This window comes from Martes martes, assembly GCF_963455335.1.
Source record: "Martes martes genome assembly, chromosome: 3".
Lineage (NCBI taxonomy): Eukaryota > Metazoa > Chordata > Mammalia > Carnivora > Mustelidae > Martes > Martes martes.
In genome coordinates this window covers 9,683,447-9,697,263 of record NC_137890.1, presented here as the reverse complement: position 1 = coordinate 9,697,263, position 13,817 = coordinate 9,683,447, and the positions used below count along the sequence as shown (strand labels likewise).

The 13,817-nt window shown below is 38.5% G+C and overlaps 1 protein-coding gene across 3 annotated transcripts in view; it reads right to left on the bottom strand.

Moving 5' to 3' along the window:
• Positions 1 to 13,427, bottom strand: part of NALCN (sodium leak channel, non-selective) — a gene marked incomplete at its 5' end in the record, with an annotated part of 290,329 nt that extends 276,902 nt beyond the window's left edge. For 2 of the 3 annotated variants that reach the window (XM_080799344.1, XM_080799345.1), the window contains 2 exons: positions 10,277 to 10,459; positions 13,302 to 13,409. In XM_080799344.1, the coding sequence (XP_080655470.1) occupies positions 10,277 to 10,459; positions 13,302 to 13,409 (291 nt within the window). Of the gene's footprint in view, positions 1 to 10,276; positions 10,460 to 13,301 lie in introns of all 3 variants that reach the window. The other variant, XM_080799346.1, reaches the window with a different exon arrangement.
• Between the last annotated feature and the right edge of the window lie 390 nt (positions 13,428 to 13,817).

The window sequence follows — 13,817 nt, the reverse complement described above, 5'->3', positions numbered from 1 at the left end:
CCACATCTTTTACAGAATACCATTACAGCATTTGCACAAAACAACGAAGGCATATCTCTCACAATCTGCATTCTCACTATACAAACATCTGCCATTTATATTTGTGAAAATATTTGCCCCCCAATCACCACGTATCTAGAAGAACCACTATAATGAATCTGCGTGTGTGTTAGTGGAAACATGGAAACTGCCCATAAATCTGGCAAGAAGGTACAGTGTGCAAAGCACGTATAGCTCTGTTGTTCTTCTGAGCTGAATCTTGTATTACAAGACACAAGTGTCAAGTGCATCAAAATCTTCCTTTTCCCTATCTTCCCTGAGGTTAGCTTTTTGCAGGACCTAAGACAGGAGTCTACCAACTCAGGTCATCTGATCTTATTTCATCAATTTTAAGACATAATACCCCCCACCCCGACACAGTTTAACTTTTCTAAATTTAGGATGTACCTTGTAATCAACGCATCAATTACAAACTTACACTTTATAATCCAAGTGTAATTAGTAGCACTTTTTCTTTACTGTAAAGTGATGCCTCACCTGACCACTGATGACCTCACAGATTTAATCAAACATGGTAGATAATCCAATCACATATTAAATCTTTGTTTTTTACATAAGAGCACATGCTCCCGCTTTTGTTTGGTGAGTGCAAAACACCCACTCCTGAATTCAGGAAATACAAATAATTGAGTGATAGGTGTTTAAATGCTGTTCATAATGCAGAAAGTACAGGTGGCTTGCTACCTAGGGTTTGACAGTGATCTAGTGACATGTGGAGAAGTTGGCTGGGATTTCTAAAAAGCATTATTGGTTTCCCCATTTAAATTGATTAAATTGATTAACATAGGCTCCAGTTTTCTGAAAACATGCTGAAAGACATTTACAGGAATAGATTAGATGCAGAAAATTAGGAGTGCTTATGTGTGCTTTACAAGTCTGATCCACAAAGTTCTCTCCGGACAGGCGCTCTGCTGTTTGTCTCTTCTCCTAGGGCAGCGATGCGCTCAGTATACTAAGTGTTCTGACCAATATTTGCTGAATGATCAAAGGCAAACTTGGAAACTGTACTTGGGTTTGAGAATATAACTCTCCCTTATATTTTTAATTATAGTTTTTATCTTCAGTATCTCAAAATTTTAGCATCTTAAATTCATATTTATACATAGTTTAATATATTGGGCAAAATACTGGGTCGATAAAATTTGTGGGCAATACCAGAGAGCTACAGCTGCAGTACTTTCTTCTTGAAAAATAAAATTTCTGGGTTTGGTTTGTTGTAGATACGTCTATAAACTAGGTATTATTAGATCACCATACCCTAAGCATTTGGTCTGAATTGCAGGTGTGCCATACATTGTTAAAACAAGCTAGGTATAATTTTAGAGCATTCGATATGATGATGATCTTTTTTTTCTCTATAAACATCTTACATGGATTAATACAGTTTAGGCAAAGAAAACGCTCCTTCAAAAATAAAACACCCACTTTCCCCAAATCTCTGACATACGTGTATATCAACGCACACATAGTCTTCCAACAGAAGTCATATGACAGACTGCTGTTACTTCATCACTAAATCGGACTGTTCCTCAGAAATATTGGCTGGAAATCAGTACATATAATATGATTTCCAACCAAACTATTTGTACAGCTCTGTTACAAACAATGTGAAATTTTATTAAGAAAAGTATAACCTGATGATTAAAATAGAACATGATATACACATATATATTCATAATGATCCTAGATGTGTGTGGGAAAAACACAAGCATAAGTCCTACAAGTGAACAAACACAGCACATATTTGCAAATTTTCTAGGTAAAGACACTAAAAAATTTAGTGAGAGGTAACTGTCATACTATTAGAAAATGAATTAAGGTAGAAAAAATATGGAAATATTTTATGAAAAAATAAGCTTTTTGGAAGACAGGTGCTTAATAAAAGTTAAAAAAATTATATAGTAGGGTTAGTGATGAGAGCCTAGTAATTCAAAGTTGAGTAACATGAGGTCCTTTAAAAAAATGATCATCTGGGAGTGCCTGGGTGGCTCAGTGGGTTAAAGCCTCTGCCTTTAGCTCAGGTATGATCCCAGGGTCCTGGGATCGAGCCCTGCATCAGGCTCTCTACTCAGTGGGGAGCCTGCTGCCCTTCCTCTCTCTGCCTGCCTCTCTGCCTACTTGTGATCTCTGTCAAATGAATAAATAAAATCTTTTAAAAAAACAGTGATCATACAGCCCCTGTAGGGGCTGATGCATTTTATTATGGAGTAACTTAAATACCTACATTTTTCTCATGCAATGGTAAACCAAAACAAATTCATAAATACAAAAATGTGGAGTCAATAAAATTTAAATGAACAATACAATGTACTGTAACAGATGATATCTTGCTAAAACTAAGCCTTTATGAAAAGTTTAAGATTTCTTTCCAGTTTTAGTATATAATCCAAATTTTAAATTGTATCTATTTAAGGTGTACAACTTAGTTGTTGACATATGTTTTCAACTCAATAGCAAAAACAAACAAACAACCTAACTTTAAAAGGACAATGGACCTGAATAGACATTTCTGTAAGAAAGACATATGGATGGCCCACAGGTACATGAAAGGGTGCTCGACTTCACTAACAATCAGGAAAACGAAAATCAAAACCACAACGAGATGCCACTTCACACATGTTAGGATTTATCAAAAAGACAAGAGATAACAAGTGTTGGGGAGGATGTGGAGAAAAGGGAGGTTCTTAAAAAAAAAGGGAGGTTCTTAAAAAAAATTAAGAACATATCTGTCTTATAATCCAGAAATCCCAATTCTATGTATATATCTAAAGGAAAGTAAGTTAAGTTTTAAATACCAGAATGTAATCTCAAACCCAACATAAACTCTTTGGTCTGTGAATGTCATAACCTGCATTTCTGCAGAAATGTATGCTACAAAAATGAGAATAAAGTCATGACTTTTGGCTGTGGGGAACTCAAGGGTGAGAACTCAGTGAGATGATAGATTTAAAGCTTGGTTCAGGATAATTAGACTTCCTATTTAACTATGTTTAACCCAAATCTCACATAGCATTTAAACACTGAACACCAGTTTTAATGAGATCTGAGGCTCTAATGATTACTTCCAGATAATGTTAGCAAGTCAGTATTACAAAAATCTGTAGTATATTTGTGTTTAATCCAAGCATTCCTAAATGAAAAACAGACTGTATTTGATGTTCATTTTCAGTTTTCAATTCTTACAGATTGAAGATGAAAGCAACACTTTTAGTCTTAGTCAACAGCTCATCATCCAAATACTGATGGAAGTCAGAAAATACTGGGCATGACTCACTAAAAGGGTTTTGAAAACAGCCTGGTCATAAATCCAATATTTTCTTATCTAATGATTGCTCTGACTTTTAGTATGTGAACTATTAAAACCTCTGCTCATTTGGTGCTCGGTTCACTTGGCAGGAATATATTAAGTCCACCTCTGTTCTTCTTATCATTAGACTGTGACATCACAATGTCTACTGTCAACTTCATGATGTGAAATCCAAGTCTTAATTTATTAAACAACTTCAGAAACAAAACTTTTATTTTAGGAAATGTCATGCTTCTGTTCCTTCAAGTTGGAATCTCAAAGAAATCAACACATGGTATTTTAATCCCAAAGAATGTTTGGAGATTGCATTGCCTGAATGACCAACATACATGAGCGCCAGGGTCATCCAAGGCCCTCTGGGGAATCACAGAATTCAAAACAGGGCTAAGCTATACTGGGAGAGAAGTTACAGTGGCATAAAGGATGCCTCTACCACCCTTGCAAGATCACCTTTCCCCCAAGTTGGCCTCCTGGTTTAGCGATCAGTTATGGGCACCTCAACATATCTAAACCTACTGCTCAGAATATCTGACCTAGCGACTCTGTAAAAGACCCAGGTGATCTTCAAATCACACTGAAATCCACTGGCTGAGGCATGGCAGGTACCCCCCGCTCCCATAAGCCAACAACTTTTCCTAAGGGGTTGGGGATCCCATATAACAGTCATATTATATAGACCTATGCTTACTGTACCCACAATGGGCTCTTGGTGATTCTCTGAGCTTACTGGTTTCTTAGTAAATGCATTAAGGTTGCTGTGGCTTTGATGGTTCCTTTCAAGTTCAATTCCTACACTGAACTGAATTTCTCTTTTGTATTTCTACCCCAATTTTCTGTGAGTTGCCACAAACTTCAGAAAGCTTTTTTCAAAGCTTCTTACAATATCTGACAATATGAAGCCGCTGGCTGGTCCAGTGGCTAGCCAAAGCTAATTCTGTAGGGAGTTCAACAGTGTGTCCCCCAAATCCATGCCCACTCAGAATCTCAAAATGTGACCTTATATGGAAATAATGTCCTTCAAAAATGTAATTAGTTAAGATGAGGTCATACTGAATTAGGGTGAGCCCCAAATCCAATGACTAGTGTCCTTAAAAGAAGAGGAGAGGACACAGAGGCACGTGGAAGGAAGAAGTTCCCATGAAGACAGGAGCAAAGATTGGAGCAACACAGCTACGAGCTAAGGAATGTCAGAAACCACCCAGGGCCTCCCAGAGTGGGGAAGAGCAAGGAGGGGGCTTCCCCTAGAATCTTTAGAAAGATCGTTGCCCTGCTGACATTCTGGTTTTGGACTTGTGGTCTCCAGAATGGTGAGACAATGAATTTCTGTTGTTTTAAGGTACCAAGTTCATTGTCGTTAGTTATGTAAGAAGCAGGAAACTAATACAAATTCCAAAATACTTGTGAGCTCTTTTGAGTTTATTTTGTAAAGGCCCCTATGACAAGGAAATCAGAGGAGAGAACTCAGGCAATAACAGACCCTCTGAGAGACACGCTTGGGGAATTAATAAAGTATATCTGTAGACAAGCTTCCGGCCTCACTCCTGTCGTTTATCTCTTCACCATCAGGCCCATCAGACTACAACTCCCCACCCCTCCCCACGCCAAGGACTTCTCCTCTAGATCCTAATATAACCTGGCCAATAAGACATTCACTCTCAGAACTGCAAACACTGACTTCTGAGGACAAAGGGAGAACCTGGGTAACGTTCACTGTGTCAGAGGCTGTGGTGTGTGGACCAGACTGTTCCCAGGCGGGAGGGGGCAGCTAGAATTTGTTTCTTTTGCCAGACGCAAAGTATATGCTAAATCAACTATGTAGAGGTTGAGTGACAGACTTCAATCTGGGTAAGATCATGATGGTAGTTTTTTCGAATCTCCCAAATTTCCTAAGAAAACAAAACAGTGAGACAGCACAGAAAAACATATCCATGGACATAGCCTCGAATAAAACTAGCTGACAATGTATTCCAAAATAAAGACCAAACTATTGACAATATCAACACCTACTCAAGACCCCAGCTTGGGGAGGTTGTAGAGGAAAGGCAGGCAGGGAAGTTCTGGCTGATCTGAGAATTTCACAGCCAAAAACTTGTAAGAAATACTAGCGAAACACTTAGTGGAAGCCTCAGACTGTGACCCTGAGAATAAAGGGCAAATTCTTCGGAATGTAGGTCTATCAGTGGCAGGTGAACGTGAAACAAAAGAACAAAACAGTAACAAAGACAAAATACCCACCAAGGGGCTGAGTGAAGATCAGAGGTGACAGAACATCCTAACCTCTCGAGTGGATCCCATAAAAATCCCTTTCTGGGAGACCAGAGACCCAAGCTAGAGAAAAACTCCTGGAGTAGAATCCGAATAGGCTAGGGCAGGGACAGGAGGGACAAAGGATAACACGGATTAGATAACACGGACCAGCAGTTCAGAGGAGGCAGAGCTCAGACGTGGGATGGGTGCTGCACAGAGAAGCTATATATTTTATACTTTATGGTAAAACAGGGGAAGGAACCCTCGAACTGATAATATATGGAAGCTACTCTACTCATTAAGCAGGAGAAACTCCGATTTCAAACGACCAATGGCAAGAAAGGTAACAGAACAAAAGGATTATGATCAAGTCCTTATGAATATAACTGTATTTATGAATATATATATTATAATATCAAGTCCCTATAAATATATAAATGAACCAAATAATGTACACAACACACAAATAATGTATAAGACATGCAAAGAATAAGCATACAAAGCAGATAAAGACTGTAGTAGACTATAACAAAGTGATCAAAAGAAATTAAGAAAAATAGATGCTATAAAAGTACAACAAAATTGGAAACAAGGAACCACGGAAATGATGTCGAAACAATAGGAGACTGTGAAAAAAAGACAGAAAAGCATTCAAGAAATAATCAGAATTAGAAAGAAATGAAAATAAAAACATTTCAGAAAGAGAAGTAAACTTAAAGGAACACAAGATTGAATAGACAGCATAGGGAGTACAATACAGGAAACAGAATATAGGAATATAGGAATAGGATATAGGAAAGATAAAAATGGGGGGGGAACACACATAAAGAAAATGATGGAAATAAATGACCAAAACATGATCTGGTGTAACTGGGATATGAAAAGAAATCCTGAAGACAGAATGGAATGAAATAAATATCGTATGATATGCCTATGTCCTTAATGGTCAACAAAAGACACATCCTCATAGATCTACTGAGTTCAATAATAAAGGGAAAGACTCTCAGTACTTAAGAGAAAGATCCAATCACAAAGAAGGAAAAAACATTCTCACAGCCACATTTATACCAGAAGCAATGAAGTACCATATTTAAGAACCTTGAGGAATGAAAATGTGAAACACCGTCAAAAATCTGAAAATAGGGGCGCCTGGGTGGCTCAGTGGGTTAAAGCCTCTGCTTTCAGCTCAGGTCATATTCTTAGGATCCCGGGATCCAGCCCCGCATCGGGCTCTCTGCTCTGCGGAGAGCCTGCTTCCTCCTCTCTCTCTGCCTCTCTGCCTACTTGTGATCTCTGTCAAATAAATAAATAAAATACTTTAAAAAAAAATCTGGAAATAGACCAAAAAAAGTAAACCAAATAAAGCAAAAAAAGAAAGAAAAAAGGAAAGGTAAAAGCAAAAATGAATGAGTTCAAATGAATTAATAAGCTAGTTCTTTTTAAAAATCAACAAGATAAGTAAACAAATTGGCTAATCTAAAACAAAATGAAGGGTGCCTGGGTGGCTTGGTCAGTTAAGTGTCTGCCTTTGGCTCAGATCATGATCTTAGGGTCCTGGGATTGAGCATGTCCCTCTCCCTTTGCCCCATCACCCCTCCCCCCCATCATGAGTTCTCTCTCTCAAATAAATGAATACAGTCTTTTAAAAAAATGCAACAAAACAAAACAAACAAATAATACTAGCCAACCCAAGCAAAATAAATTATAATCTAAAAAAAAATTCAAAATTTAGAAGACGTATAAATCAGAGAAAATTAAAATTATTGAATGCAATCTTTTGTTAATAAATTCAACAAGTTAAACAGTCGATAATTTCCTAAAAAAGTATACATCACCAACAAAACCCATAGGCCAAGCAAGTCTGAACAGAACAATTTCCATAGAAGAAACAGAAATAGAACGGAGTCCCACCAAAAAAACCCATTAGAACTAGATGGTTTCACAGGAGATTTGCACCAAAATTTTTAAAGATTATTCAGACTATTTTAGAGCATAGCAGTGTACACACATACATGGAAAATCTAATATCAAAACCTGACAAAGATTAGACAAAATTAAGATAGGAAAATAATAACAAATATCATCAAATAGCACATTAAACCAGAATAAAACTGTGTCGTGACCCCACTCAGTTTTTTCCAGGAATGTAAGGGTCATTCAATATTAGGAAATCTACCCTACTCCAAGAGCTAAAAAGAAAAATAATCATTCAATAAAATTTAAAACTCTTCATGATACAACAGTCAAAAATTGCAATTAATGTTTGTTCTCTTGACCTGATAAAATGTACCTACTTCAAACTCTAATCCTTCAAATCATTTAATGAGGAAACATGAGAGATGGTCTAAATAAGCCTGGGGTTAAACAAAGATGTTCAATGCCTCTAATACTATTTAAAATTGAGCTGACCCAATAAATAAGTGAGAAAGAGAGAGACATCTGAAATGGAAAAAAAAAAGACAAATCTGTTTTTATTTTTATATGCAATGATGATATGGAAATACCAAAAGAATTAATGGAAAAACTACTACAAACAGTACAAGAATTTAGTAAATTTAATAAAGTAGCAAGAAATAATATTAGCACAGAAAAATCAATTAGCCTTCATTTAAAAGAATAACAGCAATTTAGAACACTTTATAGAAGATAAGACCCCATAGTGACAGCGAAAAGATGAAATAACGTAACAAAGCACAAAAATAACAAAAAATGTGCAAAATGTATGTAAGGAGAAGCGTAAAACATTCCTATGAGACCCAAGAGTGGACTTGATAGGATGGAAAGAGCTTCTGATCTGGAACCGGAAGTGTGTGTGGCCTGAATAGGCATGAGCAAAGATAATCACGAGAGAGGAGAAGTAAATGCAATTTACATCACCTAGAGTTAATATTCCCAACACAAGGAGTACCCAAACCTTGAATGAAAAATAGTAACAACTTGAAAATGGCCTTTGTATACAGTCAGGCTCAAATCAACCTCACTCTCAAAAGGGAAATTCAAACTAAAACTACACTGAGTTACCGTTTTTCACCCATCAGATTGGCAAAGGTCCAGAAGTTCTACAAAACATTTTGTGGCCACTGCTTGGGGAAAGAGGCACCTGTGTACATCACTGGTCCAAGTCAAAATGGTTCAGGGAATATAGAGTATAGAGAAACTAAAAATGGAACCATCGGGAAGCAATTAACTGTATCTAGAATGTAGAATGTTCTACAAAACTCATTTTCCTAATGGATCGATGACAAGAAATTCTTATTTTCTTCCTTCCTTTCTTTCTTTTTCTTTTTTTTTTTTTTGCAGAATATGTGGGGTTGAGAATTAAGGGGCGTAAAGAGACTTAAATGAGATTTAAAAATATAACAAATATACTTCTTAAAGCTCGTTTGAGTCCTGATTCAAAGAAGCTACCTTATTATAATAGGAAATGTTTGAGACAATTGGGAAAATACATCTATGACGTGGGTACTGGCATACATTAAGGAATTGTTAATTTTGCTAGACGCAATAATGGCACGATGGCTATGTTAAAAAGAAAGTGTCTCAGTCAGTAATGCATGAGGCGTTACTTCTGAAATGACCTGGTTTCTGAGACTTGCTTAAAAATGAAAAGAACTAGCCAAATACTGATTTAACTGTTGATACTGGGTTACAGGGATTCATGACAACTATAATCTCTACTTTTGAGTAAACTTAAAATTTCCCATAATAAAAAGGTTTTCAAAAGGTTAAAAATGAAAAAAAAGTAATGTGCTGACTGTGACCCTTCTGCTTTAAGGATGATACACAATGAATTATGCATAGAGAGATGCACTGACCCTACGTAATTTCATGTTATGCATCATCTCATTAGAATCCTGAAGTCCTAGTACAAAAAAAGGCCCTTTTCCACCAAAATTATGTAACTGGAGATGCTGACATAGCCAGTAAAGAAGGAGCTAGGATTTGAATCCAATCTGTCATTTGCAGATTTTTATTGTCCCTTCTGCTATTTCCTTATACCACTGGCTCCCTAACTAGTATAATTTCAAATACTTCCCAAAGTGTTGTCTACCTATGTTTATCCTCTGTGTGCAGGTTAGTAACACACAGAAGGGATATCCTTTGACAGAACTTTTCTTCCTTTGCTTTTTCTTTCTTTTCCTTTCTCTTTCATTTATTTCTTGTCTCCCAATGGTGCCACTGACCTGCCATGCCTTCCTTTTCCTATACTCCTGCTTTCCACCTCATGCCCTTTCTTTTCACTCCTTTGTACCTTTAGGACAGTTCAGGTTAATGACATCCCGAGTGTCGTCACACTGTAACTTCATCACATAACATTTATTCCACATCCTGTAAAGCCACAGGTACCACGCTTGGATTCGTCCCTGTGCCAAGCCACGGGTTTCCCCTGGAGGTGGCATAATCGACCCTATTCTGGCCATGAAGCCTACAGGCCGACTTTCTCTCTCTCCTTCCTGGATATCCCAAGGCTTTGTGTCTTACACAATTTATTTCACTTTTTAAATATTCTTATGCATCATATTTTCACCAGTCTCTGGAGTTTTGCCCTATTTTAAAAAACTAAAGGATGGATAAAGAGATGTTTTGTTTGATGGAAATTAATCTGAAAATATTATTAAACTAACTTAGATTTTCAAAGCATTTTGGTTCTAGAACACTCACCTTGACAATACCCCGGATGTGCATTTTTGCTATCATCTCTGCCGTGTAGAGAAACATCAGCAGAGTATCCAGAGTGAAAGTCACATACTGAAGAGGAGGGTAGTGCTCGAAGGTCATGGGCGTGTTCATGCAGACGGAAATGACGCTGATGATGGCACAGATGCGCAGCAAAGAGTGAACCCACTGCAAAAGAGGTTCAGAGTTCTCATTTGACACCATAAAATGAGACCTTAAACTTGCATTATAAATCACACTATTTGGAAAATACAATCTCGAGATTAAAATATTTCACTGGCATGGAGAAGAGAGAATAGGAAACTTATGTCTGGTAAGTGCATACCGTGTGCTAAATATCTTCCCATATTTTATATCATTTAATTCTGAAAGCAGCCTAATTTCCACATGCACCCATGAAGACGGAAAGGTTAAGAGACTTTCCCATGCTCCCGCAGTTAATGAGAGCCAAGGGCTCGTTGTGAACCTGAGCAGATTACTCCAGTGCCTCTGACCTTCCCAAGGCAGTGGGCCACAACATAAGAAGATTCTGATCCCATTAAAACATGGGTCAGTACCTTACTCATGCAGAAATGTCACGTGCCATTACTTTTATACTTTTTATATACTATGAGCACCTAGAATTATATTTTACTTACCGTAACTTCCCTGGTAGCTAGCAGAGTAGTCTATCCTCCTGGATTGCCAACATTTTAAAAAATGACTTGACACGTAACATTTCCCATGTGTCCGGTTTTCTTTCCATTTATATCTTGTATCTTGTATTTATATTCTTGTATAAAAAATATATTTCGAAATCTGACCTCATCCTACATTTTCAATAGGGTCTTACTATTTTAGAGAATGTTTTGTACAATTTTGTACAATTTTAGCCCTGGGAGCTTTCCCAAAATTCCAAAAAGTAAGTTTCTGTGCAATTCTAGGAATGCACATGCTGTTCGAAGATTTTCCTCAACTTCAACATAAAGAGTAGAAATAATAGACAAACATGTATATGCACATGTGTGTGCATATACATGTGTATACGTGTGAGAAATAAGATCACTCACATACAATATTTTATTATAAAAACTAACACCTAGACTTGTAATATTAATAATATTATATAATATAATATTAATTATAATAATTATAATATTCCTTGAATCTGTATGCTACCCCCACACACTTAATCTTACTAGTTAATTAATTAGTACACAATACTTAAACATAATGGAAATGTGTTATTTATTGATGATGCTGGATATATCTGCAGTCGTGTTAATCCTTTAATATTAGACTCCCTTCCCCCCACCCCGAAAAAGATGTCGTGGTTTCATGGTGGATGTCTTCTCGGCTGTGCAAACTAGCAAGACCCATGATGAAAAATCGAAAAGACTGTCAGAATTCTGAGGAGACTCAGACACTTGTAGGCTGGTGAGTGGGTTACAATATTAATCTGACAGTTATAATATTTGCATGAAGACATAATGCCATCTATCATGGAAGTCACCGATGACTCAATTCATTTTAAGGGTTGATGTACTTTTCATGCAATTTGGAAGCCCTTCAATAAATATCAGTGTGCGAATTTAGCCCCATCTGGATCTCCAACACAAAGGATCTAATTACACAAAAGAGCTTCAAAAGATGGGTTCTTCCACAATGAATCTATTTTGAATTTAAAGAAAGTATCCTCATTAAGCATTAATCATTTTAGTTAGTGCTTCCAAGACTGTATCTATAATGCTACCTTCCTCGGAGCTTCTCAGAAAGGCTTATATGTGGCGGACACTAAGAAAAAGTTAGCGAATGCTTTATTCCCCATCCTGTTCAATTCTCTAGCCATGAATGGCAGACCTCCTATGTGTAAGAAATTCTGTGGGGCTCTGGGGGCCACAAAAATGTTAAACACGTTTCTGATTCATCACTACTTAGCAGTCTGGTAGGCATAACATACACATACTTATATGCAATATACGTTTTTACTTACATACAATTGTAAAATAGGACAAACGGAAAGAGAAGAGGTTCATTCTGTGTGTGGTGGAGAGGGTCAAACGAGGAAGCCTTCAGACGCCGACAGGGGTGGGCTGACATCCGAGCCAGCCCTTAATGGGTCAGGAGGACTTGACTCATCCGAGGCTGGGGAAGGCCTCCGGGCAGGAAACCAGTGTGAACTGGCTGGACATCTCGGAAGAACAGGGAGACCCTGGTGAGGCTCCAGGGGCCAGTGTGTGCAGATCCAGGAAAGAACCGTTGCCGGCAGCTAGAGCCAGACTAGAAAAAGTCCTCCCTGCACAGCTAACCCATTTTAATTAGCAATGTAGGTAAGAGAGATGTTGCAGTGACTACGAAGAACAGTTCATTCCCTTACTTCAGCCTCTGCTGGGAGTCTGGTCCTGAAGGGGAGCCTGCTCTCTGTGGTTGGGCTGAGCTTGCAAGACCCGTGACCATGCCCTTCGTCCTCCTGGCTTGCTACACTATCTACTCCAGTGACACTGTTCTAGATGTTTCCCTCACGTTCTCCTCGGCTTCATTAGGCAGAGAAGGTGACGCAATTCTTCAGAGACACTACCCACTGTCTCATGAACCTTTACTTTGACTCAACCAACATTTGCCACTCAGAAGGCGACCTTTAATTCCAAACATCTGACGATCCCCTCATGCGTTCACGCATGCTGAGAACTCATGGCAGAATGATAGAAGAGAAGACTCATGTGGGACTCAAGCTTCGGCTCGGACTGAGAAGGAGCAGTATCCGTGTACGGCGTGACTCTGGGGACCACGTGCACGGAGGGGGAAAGGAGGGAGCCGACCACCTAGCAGACCTGCCTGTGTGCCTGACCCCCCGCGGCACCTCTTTATTTCATCGGAATGATTCCCCACTTCCAGACTTCGAGACTCATCCATATGCTACTGCACCTCAAACAGTCATTTCAAAGCCAAAGGTACGTGATTTTTGAGTTATATGAATCCAATTTCCTTTATATCAGCATGCGCTTCTCCGTTCTTCAAAAAAGGAACTTACTGGCTTGTTAATCCAGAGTATGTCAGCGTTGTCTGACAAAGATTCATCGGGACCAAAGTCCGTCACTGGCTGGGCCTCCACCCGGGAGCTCTGCTTCCGTTTGAGCATGCTGAAGCTAGCTTGGGGGAGCCAGGACAAGACTGCAGCCTGGAAACGGACAGACAGTTCCGTTAGTCACCGAAACCATCTCCACCCCGACTGCCTCAAAGACGGAGCCCCCGTGGATGCAAAGGCATTCGTTAATTAGACACGCGGTCTACTGTATGGTGGAGTATATGCAATACGTGCAAAAAGAAATTTTAAAAGGCTAAGATACAAATATCAATCCAAGCTTGGTTTTTTTGTTCCCCCCTCAACCCAAGAGATCACCCTGTGCATTTCATGAACAGGTTGCCTGCCCATTCGGACGGCACTAGTCTAGATCAACGGGGGTCGAACGGCTTTGCCTTCTCGGATATACATATTAGTAGGATATGTTTTGAAGCCTAGAGCTGTCTCCACTTAGACTCGGTCTGT